Source organism: Stegodyphus dumicola, chromosome 9 (genome assembly GCF_044657685.1).
Source record: "Stegodyphus dumicola isolate Sdum_Otavi_A_Nest chromosome 9, ASM4465768v1".
Classification (NCBI taxonomy): Eukaryota; Metazoa; Arthropoda; class Arachnida; order Araneae; family Eresidae; genus Stegodyphus; species Stegodyphus dumicola.
The window spans coordinates 18,052,764-18,067,593 of record NC_140776.1 but is presented as its reverse complement, the minus strand read 5'-3'; the positions used below and the strand labels follow the sequence as shown (position 1 = coordinate 18,067,593).

The following is a 14,830-nucleotide window of genomic DNA, read 5'->3' as shown; positions in this document are numbered from 1 at the left end:
CTTTGGCCACCTCCTGGTTATTCTGGCAATTGAATAATTGGCTGATATTTCATCCCCTATATCCACTGCTCCTTTAGTCATATTATAAAAACATATAATTCCTTACGTTTTATTTTCTCTAATAGTATCATCTATAGTATGATCGTTATATAATGCTGAAAGCATAAGAACAGTTTTTCCTTTTTTAGGAAGATTAGGAATTAATGTTTTATCTTTTTCGAAACCAAAACAGTGTAGAAATATTCCTAGTTTCATCTTCAGTTTCCGAAATGCAATCTTCATCGCTTTCAAATATTTCTAATAAATCTCACATGCGTTGCATCACCAATTCACGGGGAGTCATTCTTTTTACCATAATGCAGTTAGAAATTTTTAAGAATTTAATATCAAGTACTTTAAAATCACTTGCGAGTAGAAATATTTCCTGTTACACTCTAGAAATAAATTTCTGAACTAAATATTCAGTCAGAAAAACACTTACGCGGACAGGCGCGTGGTGTGTGTCATAGCCCAGTTCCAACAAAATACCGATAAATCTTTTTCTGAAACACACAGGCAAAGAAAAAGCGGTTCTGAAAGTCAACCACAACTAAAAACTCAGCTATTGAATGCCGCACATAATTTCAGTTTCACAAGTTAGGAATATTCCACTTTTATGTAGGAGTGAGGTATGATACACACCACGCGCCTTCACGCGGGTTAAGAATAATTATGGGATATCGCAGAAAATAAAGCACAAAATCTTTCTCAGAACTGGGTAAGTATGTACATGGTACAAGTAGACTGAAATAAGACCAGGCAGAAGAGGACAGGATATGAAGAATGTTTATATATGAGCAAGACAAGTTGTTTCATTCGCATATTTCTTCGTCCGAAATATTACTAGCTGCAGAAAAGAGAATTTTATTCTAAGCGATACTCGCGGCGCAGAATGAAATCAAATATAGACTTACCAGCGCGGACATTGACATCTCTGCTTCCTATAATCCCAACAGAGTTAGCAGCTGTGCATCTATAGGTAGCAGAATGGATATCCTGTCGGAACTCTTCGGGCCTGAAGGGAGCAAAAACCAGAGATGCATCGGGCCTTATCTGCAGAAGTTCCGGCACTTCCTGTACGGGAGAACCATCCTGACGAATCCAGGATACAGTCGGAAGAGGAACGCCATTTGCAGCACAAGTGACAACGGCTCCCGTGGAGTTATAGAACTGCACTTTTTCTTGCGGTTCAATGGAGAAACTTGGTCCAACCGGATTTCGCTCACCGCAAGAAACTGTTGAGATAGAAATAAGTAATGTAATGATTACAGAATAGTTATAATTTTTAATATATTCTATAAATATCATACATAAAATGATTTAAAAATGGAGAAAGAATTAACTGTTGTGTTATAATTTATTTAATATTACTGGTCAATAAATTTAAATTTCTGTGACTTAGAAAATCTGAAGCTGATCTTGTTTCTATATCGTAAAGAACAGACAAACTGGATGAATAGTTATAACGTAAATAAATTATACATGTGTGGTGGATTAGTAAATTAGTATTTTGCATTAGTAAATAGCATCAATGTATTTTAAGTATTAATCCAATTTCACTGAGCTCGTTTATTTCGTCAGTTGCTTTGAGCAGACTACTGAGTCTCTTTTCAGTATGTTAGTTCTTCTTTCATTTTGAAGTCAACTTAGTTTTAACCGAAACAAAAACCTAAACCAAATGTAAATAAAGGGTTAAATCTAACCATTTCATCCTTTCCTTAACCATAAATTTCATAAATCATGAGCACATAAAAGCAATATAAAAGCATGAATAACCTGTACATCATTCAAAAGAATGAGTAATATGAATATCTATAAATAAACCAAATTTATGCACCTGGCTCGACACGTGCGAAAATGCGATTTAATTTCACAAGCAGCACGTTATTAAATATTATCAGAGGCTAACTACAACCGCGACCTGCGATTCCAAGCTTAGAGAGCTCATGCGTGAGGGAAAAAATATATCGATTTTTTATATAGGAGATTTTATTTTAAAAGATTGAAAAATTAAACTTCATTAACGATATATATATATTTATGTTTTCAAGCAGAATTGTTGAGAATAAATCGCAGTTCAGTTTTCTCCACCTTTTCTGATATTTGCCTGCCCAACAGGCATTATCTGCACACCAGCGACCGAGCGGTAAAAGACGCTGAACACTGGTAATTCGGTCTGGGATTTTCAGTTTCGGCGGACAGGCTGGCTGCTTGGGCGTTTTCGTAGTTTTTCCCATGTGTAACGTGGATACGCGTAGTTTCCCTTAAAAAGACCTCCACGGGGCATCCCTCGCTTTCCGTGTAGTGCCTAAGGGTGGAGCACGTAATAAGAAAAAAAAAACTTTATGTACTAAACGATTCCTGTGATTGTGACACTAGGGCCACATGATCATTCTCAAAACTCAAATACTTAAAAAAATAAATAAAGGAAATAAAACAAAAGTTTTTGTGAAACAGTAGGGACAGGAAGAGTCAGTTTTAGGTTAGCTTTCATTTGAGAATAATTCTGGCAAAACTTCCATAAAATAATTCCTGCGCTGTATTTGTTAACAATCAATAAACACAGATGTTTATTATTTAAGTGTAAAAATAAAATATACTCAATATAATGTTATAAATCACTTAATTTAATCTTACATTACGCCCTGTATCACGTCAAATAGCTTCGGATATATATTCGTTTTGACGTTCCTCTGCACAGAATAGATTAAAATTCTAACTTCATTTCATTATTCCTGTTATCATACAAATACTGAAATATGCTACACATGTTAAAATAATTTTTATTCTACCCATTAAATATTTACCGTAAACTGATCTTAATTTCTGAAGGAATTGAATACTTTATTGAAATAATATAAACATCATCATTCATGACAGAACACATAGAAGGGAAAATTTTTACCTCAGACATGTTTGAAAACTTACATTATCTAAGAGTTTGTTTGCTCTCGTAAACAATTACCTGAAACGTTTTATGTATTTTGCATGATATTTAACTCCTAAATTTGAGACTAACTTTCGTTAAAATACATTAGATAAACTGCAAAATATTTGTAAACAAAAGCTTCAAACATTTAGACAAATGTGTCTGCTTATCATGCAGTTTCTTTTGCTAATTCACTATGAATCAACAGACAAAAGCGCTTTTACATCATATTGAATATTGCTTGCATAGACACCAAACATTACCAAACATTTTAAAAAATGAATAATTAAAATAAATATAAACGTAAATCTTAAAAACATTTTTAAAATTAAAAGTTCTTTAATCAAGTATTTTCTTCTTCCCTTTATAATTCCTACTCGAACGCGAATAACAGTGTTATGATTTGGTTGGTTGGATGTTTTATTGCAAAGCTCAGTAGGGGTATCTGCCTAAGAGGAGGGATCTCCGTGGATGATTTTTCAAGGAAATCCAGCTCGTATAAACGTAACACATGGGAAACACCACGAAAACGACCATACAGCCAGCCCAACCGCGGGTTTCGAACATCGGACAGAAGTACCAGTGTTCAGCGACTTTGCCACTCGAATGCTAGCGGGCCTAATTGCGTTATGTTATTGTATTTAATGGTAACAGCAGTTAATTATGTGAGAATCACTATACAGATTATCATTCAGAAATTTTGCAAATAATAGTCCTTTAAAAAGACTTTTAAAAGACTCTTCTAACAGATTTTGCTAACAAATATGTTTCTTCAGCGAAATAAATCGGAAATTCTAATATTGGAGGGGAAAAAAGTTCCATTAAAATGTGTTTTGTAGTTTCTTTATTTTCACCCTTGTATTACAGTTTACATAGTTCTTTGATCAAGAAACATTAGTACATTCTAAACAGAACTAAAATTATTTAACAATTAAAAAAAATTGCAGTATTTTAAAAATAAATTTTCATTACTAATAGCGGAAAGATCAAACAAATTTTGCACATTAGATTTTCAATTTTCAAATCAAACGGTGTTCTTATGTTATAGAGATATTTTAAGTTCCGTAACACAACATTCAATGAATTAATTTTTGAGGGCAACTGCAGTTGTATGACTTGAAGGTCAAACAAAGTATAACGGAAAGAAACATTTCAAGGATTTACCTTTCTTCATTGAAGATTAAATGATTGATCACTGCGTACGCAGAAATTAATTAATTAGGCAATGAACAGAATCTGAAACTGGGAAGTAATTTGCAGAGACTTATAAATTGGAATCATTAGCTATTATTCAAAATTAGGAATATCAGCAATTACAAATTTCGATAAATCATTATAGATGAACCAAGTGTAGAGAAAATAGTAACATACCAGGATATCGGACACTGAATTCTTAGATAAACAGGAATTTAACTCGAATCAACACTGAAGCAATAGAAACCTAAAACTGATTAATTCTTGAAAAGTAACAATAAAGTGCAAAGAAATGAATAATGAACTTTATAGAGAAAGTTAATATTAAAAGTAAAAACGTTTTATGTTTTGTATTATATTTTGAATCTACGTAGAAGAAAGATGAAATTTATGTAATTAATTTTACAGATCTTTAGGTATGTTTCTTTTTTTTTCTTTTTCATTATAGTAAATTATAAATTTGATTCGTTTCAAAACACTAACTTCCATCTCTTCCGCAGTATTTATATTTAATAATGTTATTTTTCGCATTTTATATAAAATCTTTCATTCTCAAATTCATATATCACTTAACAATGATTTTTAAATATATCTTCTAAATACATAAAAAAGAAAAACATATTATTTTGAAGATGATTCGTTATGTATATCTTTTATCAAAATTCATTGATACATTTTGCCATTTAATCAGCTTTGAAATATTTTATATATGTCAATAATTTATGTATGCTACGTCATAAATAATTAGAAATAAAAATTATATATTGTTGCGTGCGTTCGGGTTCGTAATAGATTGAATGTACATAAGTCTGGTGAGAGCTTGATAAAATTTATTTTACCGAAGGAAACACTTCAGAGTTCTGGAAATTTCCAGAGAAATACTGAAACACAATATCACAGAGTAGAATTAGTAGTTACACTTCAAACTTAGTATTTACACTAAGAACGTTAAAGACAAGGTAGTGCAAAGGGCATCTAAAGAGCAAGCTAATTCGGAGATATCTCAGTATTCTGAATTCACACTGTGCTAATAACCAACAACAACAACTGCGAATAGATGTTCTCTCCGGCTTTGCACAGTTTTCACTGGACAGCAGAGATGTTTCTAGTATTTTCTGTTTCTCGTAATTACTGGAAGGCTTAAGACGTCCGAATAAATCAATTGCTGTTGTTCATTTACAATACCTATTACAGTGATACACAAACCAGAACAAAAAATAGCCAAACGGTCGCCAAGTTCAGCTGTTTTTGAGAATTTATTGCAACACCACTGCCAGCTTGGCTACATCTCGCATTTAAAATAAATTTAAACGTTAGTGAATGCTCAAAAATAACACTTTAAGCATTTACTAGGGTTTAAAATTATTTTCAGGTCTATCGTGGTGTTTCTAATTGTTACAATATCATGAATTGGCGTCAAAAATTAGTCGCCAAAACCGTCGCCAGCTTGGCGATATCACTGATTTAAAAATAATTTTAAACGCTAGTCAATGCTAAAAAATAACACTTTAAGCATTGATTAGAGTTTAAAATTATTTTCAGATCTACCCTGGCGTTTACAGTTTTTTCAATGTCATAATTTTATACGCATTTTTCTGAGAAATTCGGTTTAGAAGCTGATTTCGCAAATTTAATTGTGATAGATAATATTACATTATTTTCTGAGACATTAGAATTCTTAAAACCAAAAATGTATTCATTATAAAGATCTGAAAATGTCAAGAGTTATAAAATTAACTTTAATCAAACTGTCCGCATATTTCGTCCTTCCTTTTTTTAAAAAACAAGAATGATAAAAAAATATTAAACATCTTTTTAAATTTTTTAACTAACCGTGTTATTATAAGCTTTTTTAACTAGTTCATGCTGTCTGTCACTATGGCTAAAACTCTACCATATTTTAAACTATTCCCTGATATAGTCAAATTTGCACAATTTCAAGAGCTTATTTTGATGTAGGCTTTTATCAATACGATCTTTTATCAGTCAGGTCTTTTATCTGCATGTGCTTTCATCCGCCTGGATATTTTTCGCATGGGGAATTCTCACAGTGTGGGTTTTTGTCGCGTGCACGTTTACCATAGAACATTTCCTAACACATATCTTTCGCACTGTTTAAAGGATGTGGGCATTAAATTATAATGGAAACTGCCTGAGATGTCTCAAGATTAAAGCTATAGATATAATTTTACATTTTAGTTATCATCCCTTCAATACAAAATGCACCAACACACAGATTTAAATTACTAGGTGAAAGTAGAATTTAAAAAGTTTTAACAACAATAAAGAATAAGAATTTCTTTAAAATGTAATACCAAAAATGCTTTCGTTGTATTCTTCTTTTTTTATAAGCTCATAATCTGTTTATTTCTGAAGACAATAAAGGTTGTTAAGTTAAAATGTCAACTAAAAGTATATTTAGAAGTGGAAACTTAAAAAAATAAATAAATAAATCTTTTCAACGTAAGGAATTCTAGGAAAAATAGTATACTCTATTTTATTCTATGCATACTTAAATGACTGTACTAGAAGTTGTTTCATACAAAACTAGCATTTTCTCTAAACTTTCCGTATGAGAAAATAAAGTACTCTGTGGAATATTTTCATAACATGGTAAAATAAATCGTTTACTTCCTGCAATTGACGTTTGCTAAGTACGCATCGACAAGAAGGAATATATACGAGTTGAATTTATCAACTACAATTTTCGTATTTTTTCTAACGTACCGTTCCTGCTGCTGACATGTTTGCTTGTTTGCAACATAAGAAATAGGGTCAGCCATACATTCGAGAAACAGCATTTAAAAAAATACAACTCAACTTTTCCTTTATTTATTTTTTTTAAAGCCTGAAGGGACGCTAGCCTCAAATGGAATATTACTCTCGAAACGGCACTTTGTTTCGAAACATTTAAATATTTTGCATCACTTTTCACATTGCTGCCACCAAACATTATCCCCCTGTATTACATTTAATGGAATTAAAATAATGAAAAAATATGAATGAATGTATGTTTCTCAGCCTATGAGAAAACAATGGTACCTAAAGCCATTACATTTTGGATAACGTAATCCTTCTCCGAATATGGGTTAATGAAAGCCCAGATTTTGAATTCAAAATTTACTTTATTATCCATTTCATGTTTTGTAAAAATATAACGGATTTTTGATTTACAAACTCAACCATTTCAAAGAGAGCAGTGGCAACACTGTACGGAATGAAACATTTTTATGGTCAGTGGCGAGACTGTGTATGAGACATTCTAGAGATATGTTTATTTTAAATATTTTGTGTGATTTTGCTGTTGAATTGAGTTTTATGAGGCGTTAGTCGTAAGAATGTGCTATTTAATAAGTAATGTAAACAGACAAAATAGTAATAATAAGAAGACAAAAAAAAGTTTTGTAAAGCCATCATAGTACAAAAACTGAGCATTTATATGGTGAACTGTGAAAAGACGGAGAAAACAGAAATATATATGCCAACACTTAACACTTCATAGGGAATTCTAAATGTATGCTGATATACTTTGTAATTTTGGTGTTGAATTTTATATGACGTAAATATGAGCAAAATGATGCTTAATAATAACGCTCAAAGGACAAAAAATGGCTTGGTAGGAGTGAGTATAACATTAGACTCACAGACTGCGGGCTCAGAGAGAGCTTAAAACATCCTAACAAACCCTTTTGGGCGATCGTTAAAATCTTAACACTTTCAGATATAAAAAAATAATAATAAGAGAAATTTGTACATCACATGGGTAAGCCTTATGGGACAAACGGAAAACCACGCTTCAAGAATTGATAATTCATCTTTTTCTTTTTTAAGTTGCGGAAAATTAAACTTATTAGTAGGTAAATTAATTTTAATTAAATTCATCTCCTGGGATCAGAAATTCTAATCACAGTTTTCTACGTTTTTTATTATATTTGAAATATTACGCTCATTTTCTGGTACATATGGAAATAATTTATTACATTTACAAACATGTTATTATCAGCGTGACCGTTAAATTACATATTTCAGTGCTTAGTTTCTTAAATCTTTATTCATATTTTTTATGAACTATTTTAGCCAGCATACAGAAATAGGCCATTGGCTTTCTGTCCGGTATTTTTGATAGCTCTCTTTACGGATTATTTTTTAAGAAAGCTTTATTTCCTCATTCCATAACTATATTACAAGTCCTGGGAAAATTTAAGATAAGGTAGCCGAAAGTAAGTGTTAAAATACACGTGATAATTTAATTCCTGCAGCTCTTATATTGAGCAAGTAATTAAAATCTTCTTTAGTCCAATTTGTTTCTACATATCTCTGCATTAAATATTTGCTTTTAAAATCTGTTGAAATTTCACGACTTTGGGACAATGAGGTACACTGCGATTAAAAAAAAAGTGACAGTTCTATAGTCTGTTCTACTGGGCCGGTTGACGAAATTCAAATTGCGTTTTTCATGTCTCGAAAGCACGTCCTAGGTTATATATTTGATTTACATATAGCATTGATCTAATATAGAAAATTTGACACAAAATCGGATTTTTTTTTCAAATAACATGCCCTTTGTTTTTCCATATTTCGATTCTACAACTTAAATTCTGCCTAACTATGAGATTTTGTCAAATTTGGTGCGAAATTTACTTCTTGGCGTATTTTTTTTTTTTTTTTTTTTTTTTTTTTTATTTTGCGCCAAGAATAATTCGCTTGGCGAACTTTTAATTTATAGCAAGGCATTTTCTCTTCCTTTTCTTCATTGTAGACGAGCGGAAAAAATTGATCACTCATTATTTCAAATAATTTTAGCTAAGTGCGTATACCACTTTTAGCGTTATTATCGCTTGTAATAAGTATGCCAAATTTCAAAACGCGCCAATATTCACGTATATCTTAGGAAATTTTGAATAAAAAATCCAAAATATTTTTTGAAGAATTTATAAAACTATTTAAACATACAAATTTTTAAAATAAATCATAAAAAATGTACGAGTTTTATTTAGAATGAACCTAAATTTCGAGATGTGAAAGGAAATGTCAAATAAATTTAAGATATTTACATCAAATTCAATTAGCACTGAGGACCTAAAATTTTGAAAGGTAATAATTTAAAAACTACTTGTGCGATTTTTACAACACTTGGCATGTTGGCATAATTTGGGTCGTACAATCGAAATATAGAAAAAAAAATTGGCATGTCATTTCAGAAAATGTTCGATTTTGTGTCAAAATACCTATATTAGAACAATGATATACATAAATCTAATTAATATCCTATGTCGCGCTTTCAAGACATGAAAAACGCAAGTTGAATTTCGACAATGGGTTCAGTAGAACGGGAGATATAGAACTGTCCCCCACTTTTTTTCCGCAGTGATGAAATATGTGAATAGCGGTATGGAAATTTCAATATTATGAAATGGTGCTTTCAAAAAAAGTAGTATGATTAAAACTATAAAAGTGGATACAAATTAGTATTTTAATATTGTATAATATGATATTAAAAATTAGTATTTTAATATTACACAACATAATAGACTACAAAACAAAGATAAACACTATTCAATTTTATGTTTTAAAATATTCATATAAAAGCATTGCAGAGCCAAATTTAAACTAAATTGATGTCTTCAGTTAGCCAAAGGTTATGCAGAAATATATAACGCATGAATTGGCTCAAATCTACGCAGGCATGACAACAATAATTACAAGATTAAAGCAATGCCTTAGACAGAATGCCATTGTAGAATATCAACTAGCAACGTGACCTTCAACAGGCGGAACACGCTGTAATTAAAACAAACTCAAACTCTCACTTGAATACATAATATCCAAGATTTGTATTCTGGCAGAGAAAAGGAAAGTGTGAAGCAATAGTAAAATTCCTGAACGTAAAATAACTGGGTAATTTAAATATATAAATACTTTACGCAGGTTAAAAATATTTATATAAAAGCAATTATGCAGTTAAAACAGTATGAAAACTTAATGTAAAGCAGGAACAGGCAACTCTTTAAATTTACAAAAAATTAAGTAAACCTACAATATAAAAAAAAATGCTATATAGTATAAGAACTTAGACTGACAGAAGGAAAAAAGGTTAATTACATTTTCAAAACCTGCAGTCCGAAAACCTATATGATATTTTCCTCAGAGATGATTTTTGGCGGTGGCAATTGTAATTGGTTAGGTTATGTAATTACGGCAAAGCCTCGAGGGCTATCTGCCTAAGGGGAGGGATGCCTTCGTGGAGGACTTTCTAAGGGAAACTGGCTCGTATACCCGTTACACATGGGGAAAACCACGAAAACAACCTCGAACCTCAGACCGAACTACTAGTGTTCAGCGACTTTTACCGTTCGGTCGCTGGTGAGCGTAATTGTAATTGAAAGCTTATTTAATCTTTGTGATGTTCGGCTTATATTAGTTCACGCTGCAGATGAAAAATATCTATTCCTAAAAATGTCTCCTATGAAAATTGCAGTTTTTAGAATAAATTAGTTTTTTCTGCATATCAAGAAAGAACTACTCTCAGTTTCCATTTATTTTCACCTTCCAGCATCTAGAATGCAAAACTCGATCTATACTTAAAATGAAAAGGCTTTATATTAGAACGAAGAATTTAGTCAAGCATCTGTTTTGCAATCGCAAGGTGTTCAAATATTACAAGAATGTATTCAAAGCATCATACATGCAATATTTATTCTTGTATATTTCGAAATACTATTCAGAAGTCTCAACATATAGACTATAGGAATATTTTAAAAACTATTTCATTTACTTATTATTTAAGAGAAATGCTATTCGTATCCATACCCGAAGGTCGTACTTGAAGTATTTATAGTTGAAGGTTTTCGTCTGCTTTTGAGATGGCAGGATTAATTAGTATTTCGATAACACATATTTCGAAACATTGTATTTCTCATGAAAAGAAAAAAAATAACAATATATACATTTGCGTTTTAGAAACAGACATTTGGACAAAATCTTGGAAGAAAACTAGTGCGGTTTTCTTCTTTACTGGTTTAGCATATTATTAGCGGTATTTTCAACTTTATATTTGTGATTGTAGATTATTAGCATTGTTGCATATTTTTAGTACATAGCATTAAAGATAAACATTTCCAGGGCAATGAATTACAATGCTAAGCTTAAAATTTATTTAGAGTAATAAGATTCAATTCAGTTTAAAAAAATATGAAGTCTACATCACATGACTTCCTTCTACGGAATATTCAATTATAAGCACTTTTTCTTTCATTTCATTTAAACTTATTTCCTCGAATCCCCTTAAAGATATATTTCTCATTCAATTAATTCAATTCTCACTTTGCGGCAAGGCAAAAATACATAAAAACCCAAAACTTTTTCATTAAAAAATTTACAGCTATAGAAAAACGTAAAGCACCAAATACAGTTACAAAATTAAGGAACAATTTTACAATTAAAATTACAATTTCTACTCTAAAACAATAATTTCGGCTAGCAGGCGAGAAGAAGGCAAATTTTTCTGTGCACAAAACTAAGAGTTTTCTTTTGGTCCCGTTCGGCAAAAAGACACTGATGGTGCAGAAAAACGTAATTAACTATTCTGCTACGTGTCAAATGCAAACAAATATGGTTGCTATGGTTAAAAAAAAATACACTTAGCCTCACTTAAAGAACTTTTCAGTTGCGGATAACTCTACAAGTATTGCATGCAGATTAACTAAAGGCATAAAAACCTTAACCTAAAAATACGAATAACATAATTCAATCATTTTAAAGCTAAAAATGCACACACATATATATATATATATATATATATATATTGTACAATACGCTCGTACACACGCCACGAAAAAAAATATCTTCTGAATCCATTTTAAATCGGTTTTATAATTCGTTTGGGGGGGAAAGAGTCCTTTATTCTGTCCTTACGTACAGATGTCACACAAAAACATCACTAAATTGCATTCCATAGCGGTAGAAATGGATATTTTCGTTGAAATATGATATCCGGAATGTGTCGTAATTACAATACTTCATTTACTTCGTAGAAGGAAGTAAAAATTTAAATGTCTTATGTAACAGGGATGTCTCATACACTTGCCGAAGATAGTCATACTCATAAATATGAATAATTTTATATGAATACACAGAAATACTATGAATCTATACTATGAATAGTCACATCTACTATACTATGAATAGTCACTATGAAATACTATGAATAGTCACATCTACTATACTATGAATAGTCACTATGAAATACTATGAATAGTCACATCTACTATAAATAAAACTGAGACACAAATCAAACACAATGTGTTGTTACTAGCGTACGGGTTCATGATAGATTGAATGACACAGATTTGATGATAGCTTGATGAAGTTTATTTTCCACAAAGATCTCTTTCCAGAATATTTACAGCCGAGAAACGTTTCACACAAGTTTTCGTACAACTCTTCTCGGTATCCCAGAGTACAATCAGCACTTATTACTTTAAGAAATAATAACGTTAAAAAACGCATAAGAAAAGTCAAATGCATAAACAGTACAGTGATCTCTCAAATAAACGAATCTGATGCTCTCTCCGGCCTTATATAGTTTTCCTCTGCTTCGGAGAAAGTTCCAGTACCTTCGGTACTCGGAATTATTGCAAGGCATATACAGTTATATATCGCCGGATATACCAGTTAGAGTTACAAAGGGATCAGATCAGTTGCAGTTTCAAAGACAGAGGACGAAATTGTCGCCAGATAATCACCGAGCTTGGAGACTTTTCGGAAAGTTTTGCCAAATTTGCCAAAACCATTGCCAGCTTAGCGCTATCTCGCCAGTGGCTATTTACCTCAACGTTAACTAACTATTTTTTCGGTGATGATTCACATTCTTAAGGCCTTTCGTATTAAATTATACAAGAAATACTAAAATTTAATTTCACTAAAATTATCTGAATATATACAAGATTCTCGACAGTATTTAATTAACAAATTTTTTGTATCTCAAAAGATTAAAAGATGCCTCATAGTTACGTATAATTCCTCAACTTCCAATGCGACGATTTATTTTAACTTCTCTTGCCAAAAACGTGTATCATGACAATTTTAAGCTACTTTTTTTAAGCAAAGAGAGTCATGAGGTAACTTTTAGAAGAATTATAATATATTTATATTTTCTATTATTTATTCACCTGATATGGACAATAAAGTATGTGAATAATAGAGAATGAGGGAGTAATTCTTAATAGCATTTGATTTATATGATATGTATTTAGTATAAATATTAACTTATCAGATATTTTTAAGTATCATATCAAAGTATTTATTCACTTATTAGATTATAACATTAAACTGCATTATTTTCATGCTTCTAAGCACAATTAGTATAATTGAATGATAAATCAAATTCTCTCAAAGTATACTTAATTATATACCCCAAATCTTATTACATAAAATGAAAATTTAATAGCGGCCTTAAAGAGCAAATTAGGAATCAGGGTTGTTATTCCAATGCTGCAAATTTTCGTAAAATACTAAGATTGTCGCCAAAACCGTTTACAAATTTTGGTAAAAGCTGTACAATGTATGAAGATTGTCGTTACTTATTACTAATAGTCGTTACTTATTGAGCTATTTTGTTATCCGAAATGTAATTTGGCTATGCTTTCAGGTAATACCGATTACTTCAGGAAATCAACTACGAACTCTCTTGCGCAGACGAAACGCTTGAGTAGAGACTTTTATGTTGAAGAAACAGCGCAACCCTGGTAGTAGAAGTACTAATAATTAGTATGACTTCAAGTGTGCCAAAGGGCCCAGTTTCCAAACCGGGAAAAGGCATGGATGTTTGTAAATTTATAGTGTCGGTGCGGCATGGCGGCGCTCTAAATATGCGGTGAGACGAAAGTCTTCTCGTGTGGTTTGGTGGAAGGGGACAGGGGAGGGAGACCTTCAGACCCGTCCCTCCCGGAGTGCTCTCCATCAAAACTGGGGGTGGAACTAAGCCAAATCACACTGTCACCTGTTAGGTGCTCCAGGCTGTTGCTAAGATACGAGTGAATTCGTGGGCTTAGGCTGAATACGTCAGACAAGTAAGCATAAGCAACAACAATATGATTGCAATATATTAGTAAACTGCATCAATTTACTCATACAATTTTATGTGAAAATTAACAGTTCATTTTTTTTAACAGAAAAAGTTTCAAAATTTAGATCTAAACATCGGACTTATACATTAATGTTGATTAAAGCTAGTTAACTTGATAATAAGCAGAAATTTTATCTAAAAGAAAATTTAAAGTAAAACTTTAAGCACATTTACATACATGTTAAAAGATTGCTAAGGCTATCCTTAATTCTGTCAATATAAATAACATTAGCTTGCAGTAAACACGATCATCCCTATATCATATGACTGTTATTTATGGATACAATAATTTCAATTGCATTCAATGAATTCCAAAATAAAGTAGCATTTGAAACATTTCGTAACTTCGTCTATGAAAATTTAAATTCAAGCAATGTATCGCTGAATAATGTCCGCATAGGCATATCTCTTAAAGTAAATGATACTTTCATATTTTGCAATAACTGAATGGAAAGCAAACTTATTAGTCCAAAGGGATTTGAATCCCGAAGGACCATTACTTTCGTTTTGGCATTTTGCGTCGGACTCATAAATGTCGGTTC

The 14,830-nt window shown here is 31.4% G+C and overlaps 1 protein-coding gene across 5 annotated transcripts in view; it reads right to left on the bottom strand.

Annotated features, from left to right (window-relative positions):
- LOC118192095 (cell adhesion molecule Dscam1-like) overlaps positions 1–14,830 on the bottom strand; it is a 1,228,438-nt gene that overhangs the window by 1,195,148 nt on the left and 18,460 nt on the right. For all 5 annotated transcript variants that reach the window (XM_085823258.1, XM_085823260.1, XM_085823262.1 and 2 more), the window contains exon 2: positions 954–1,274. In XM_085823258.1, coding sequence (XP_085679384.1) covers positions 954–1,274 — 321 coding nt within the window. The remainder of the gene's footprint in view (positions 1–953; positions 1,275–14,830) is intronic.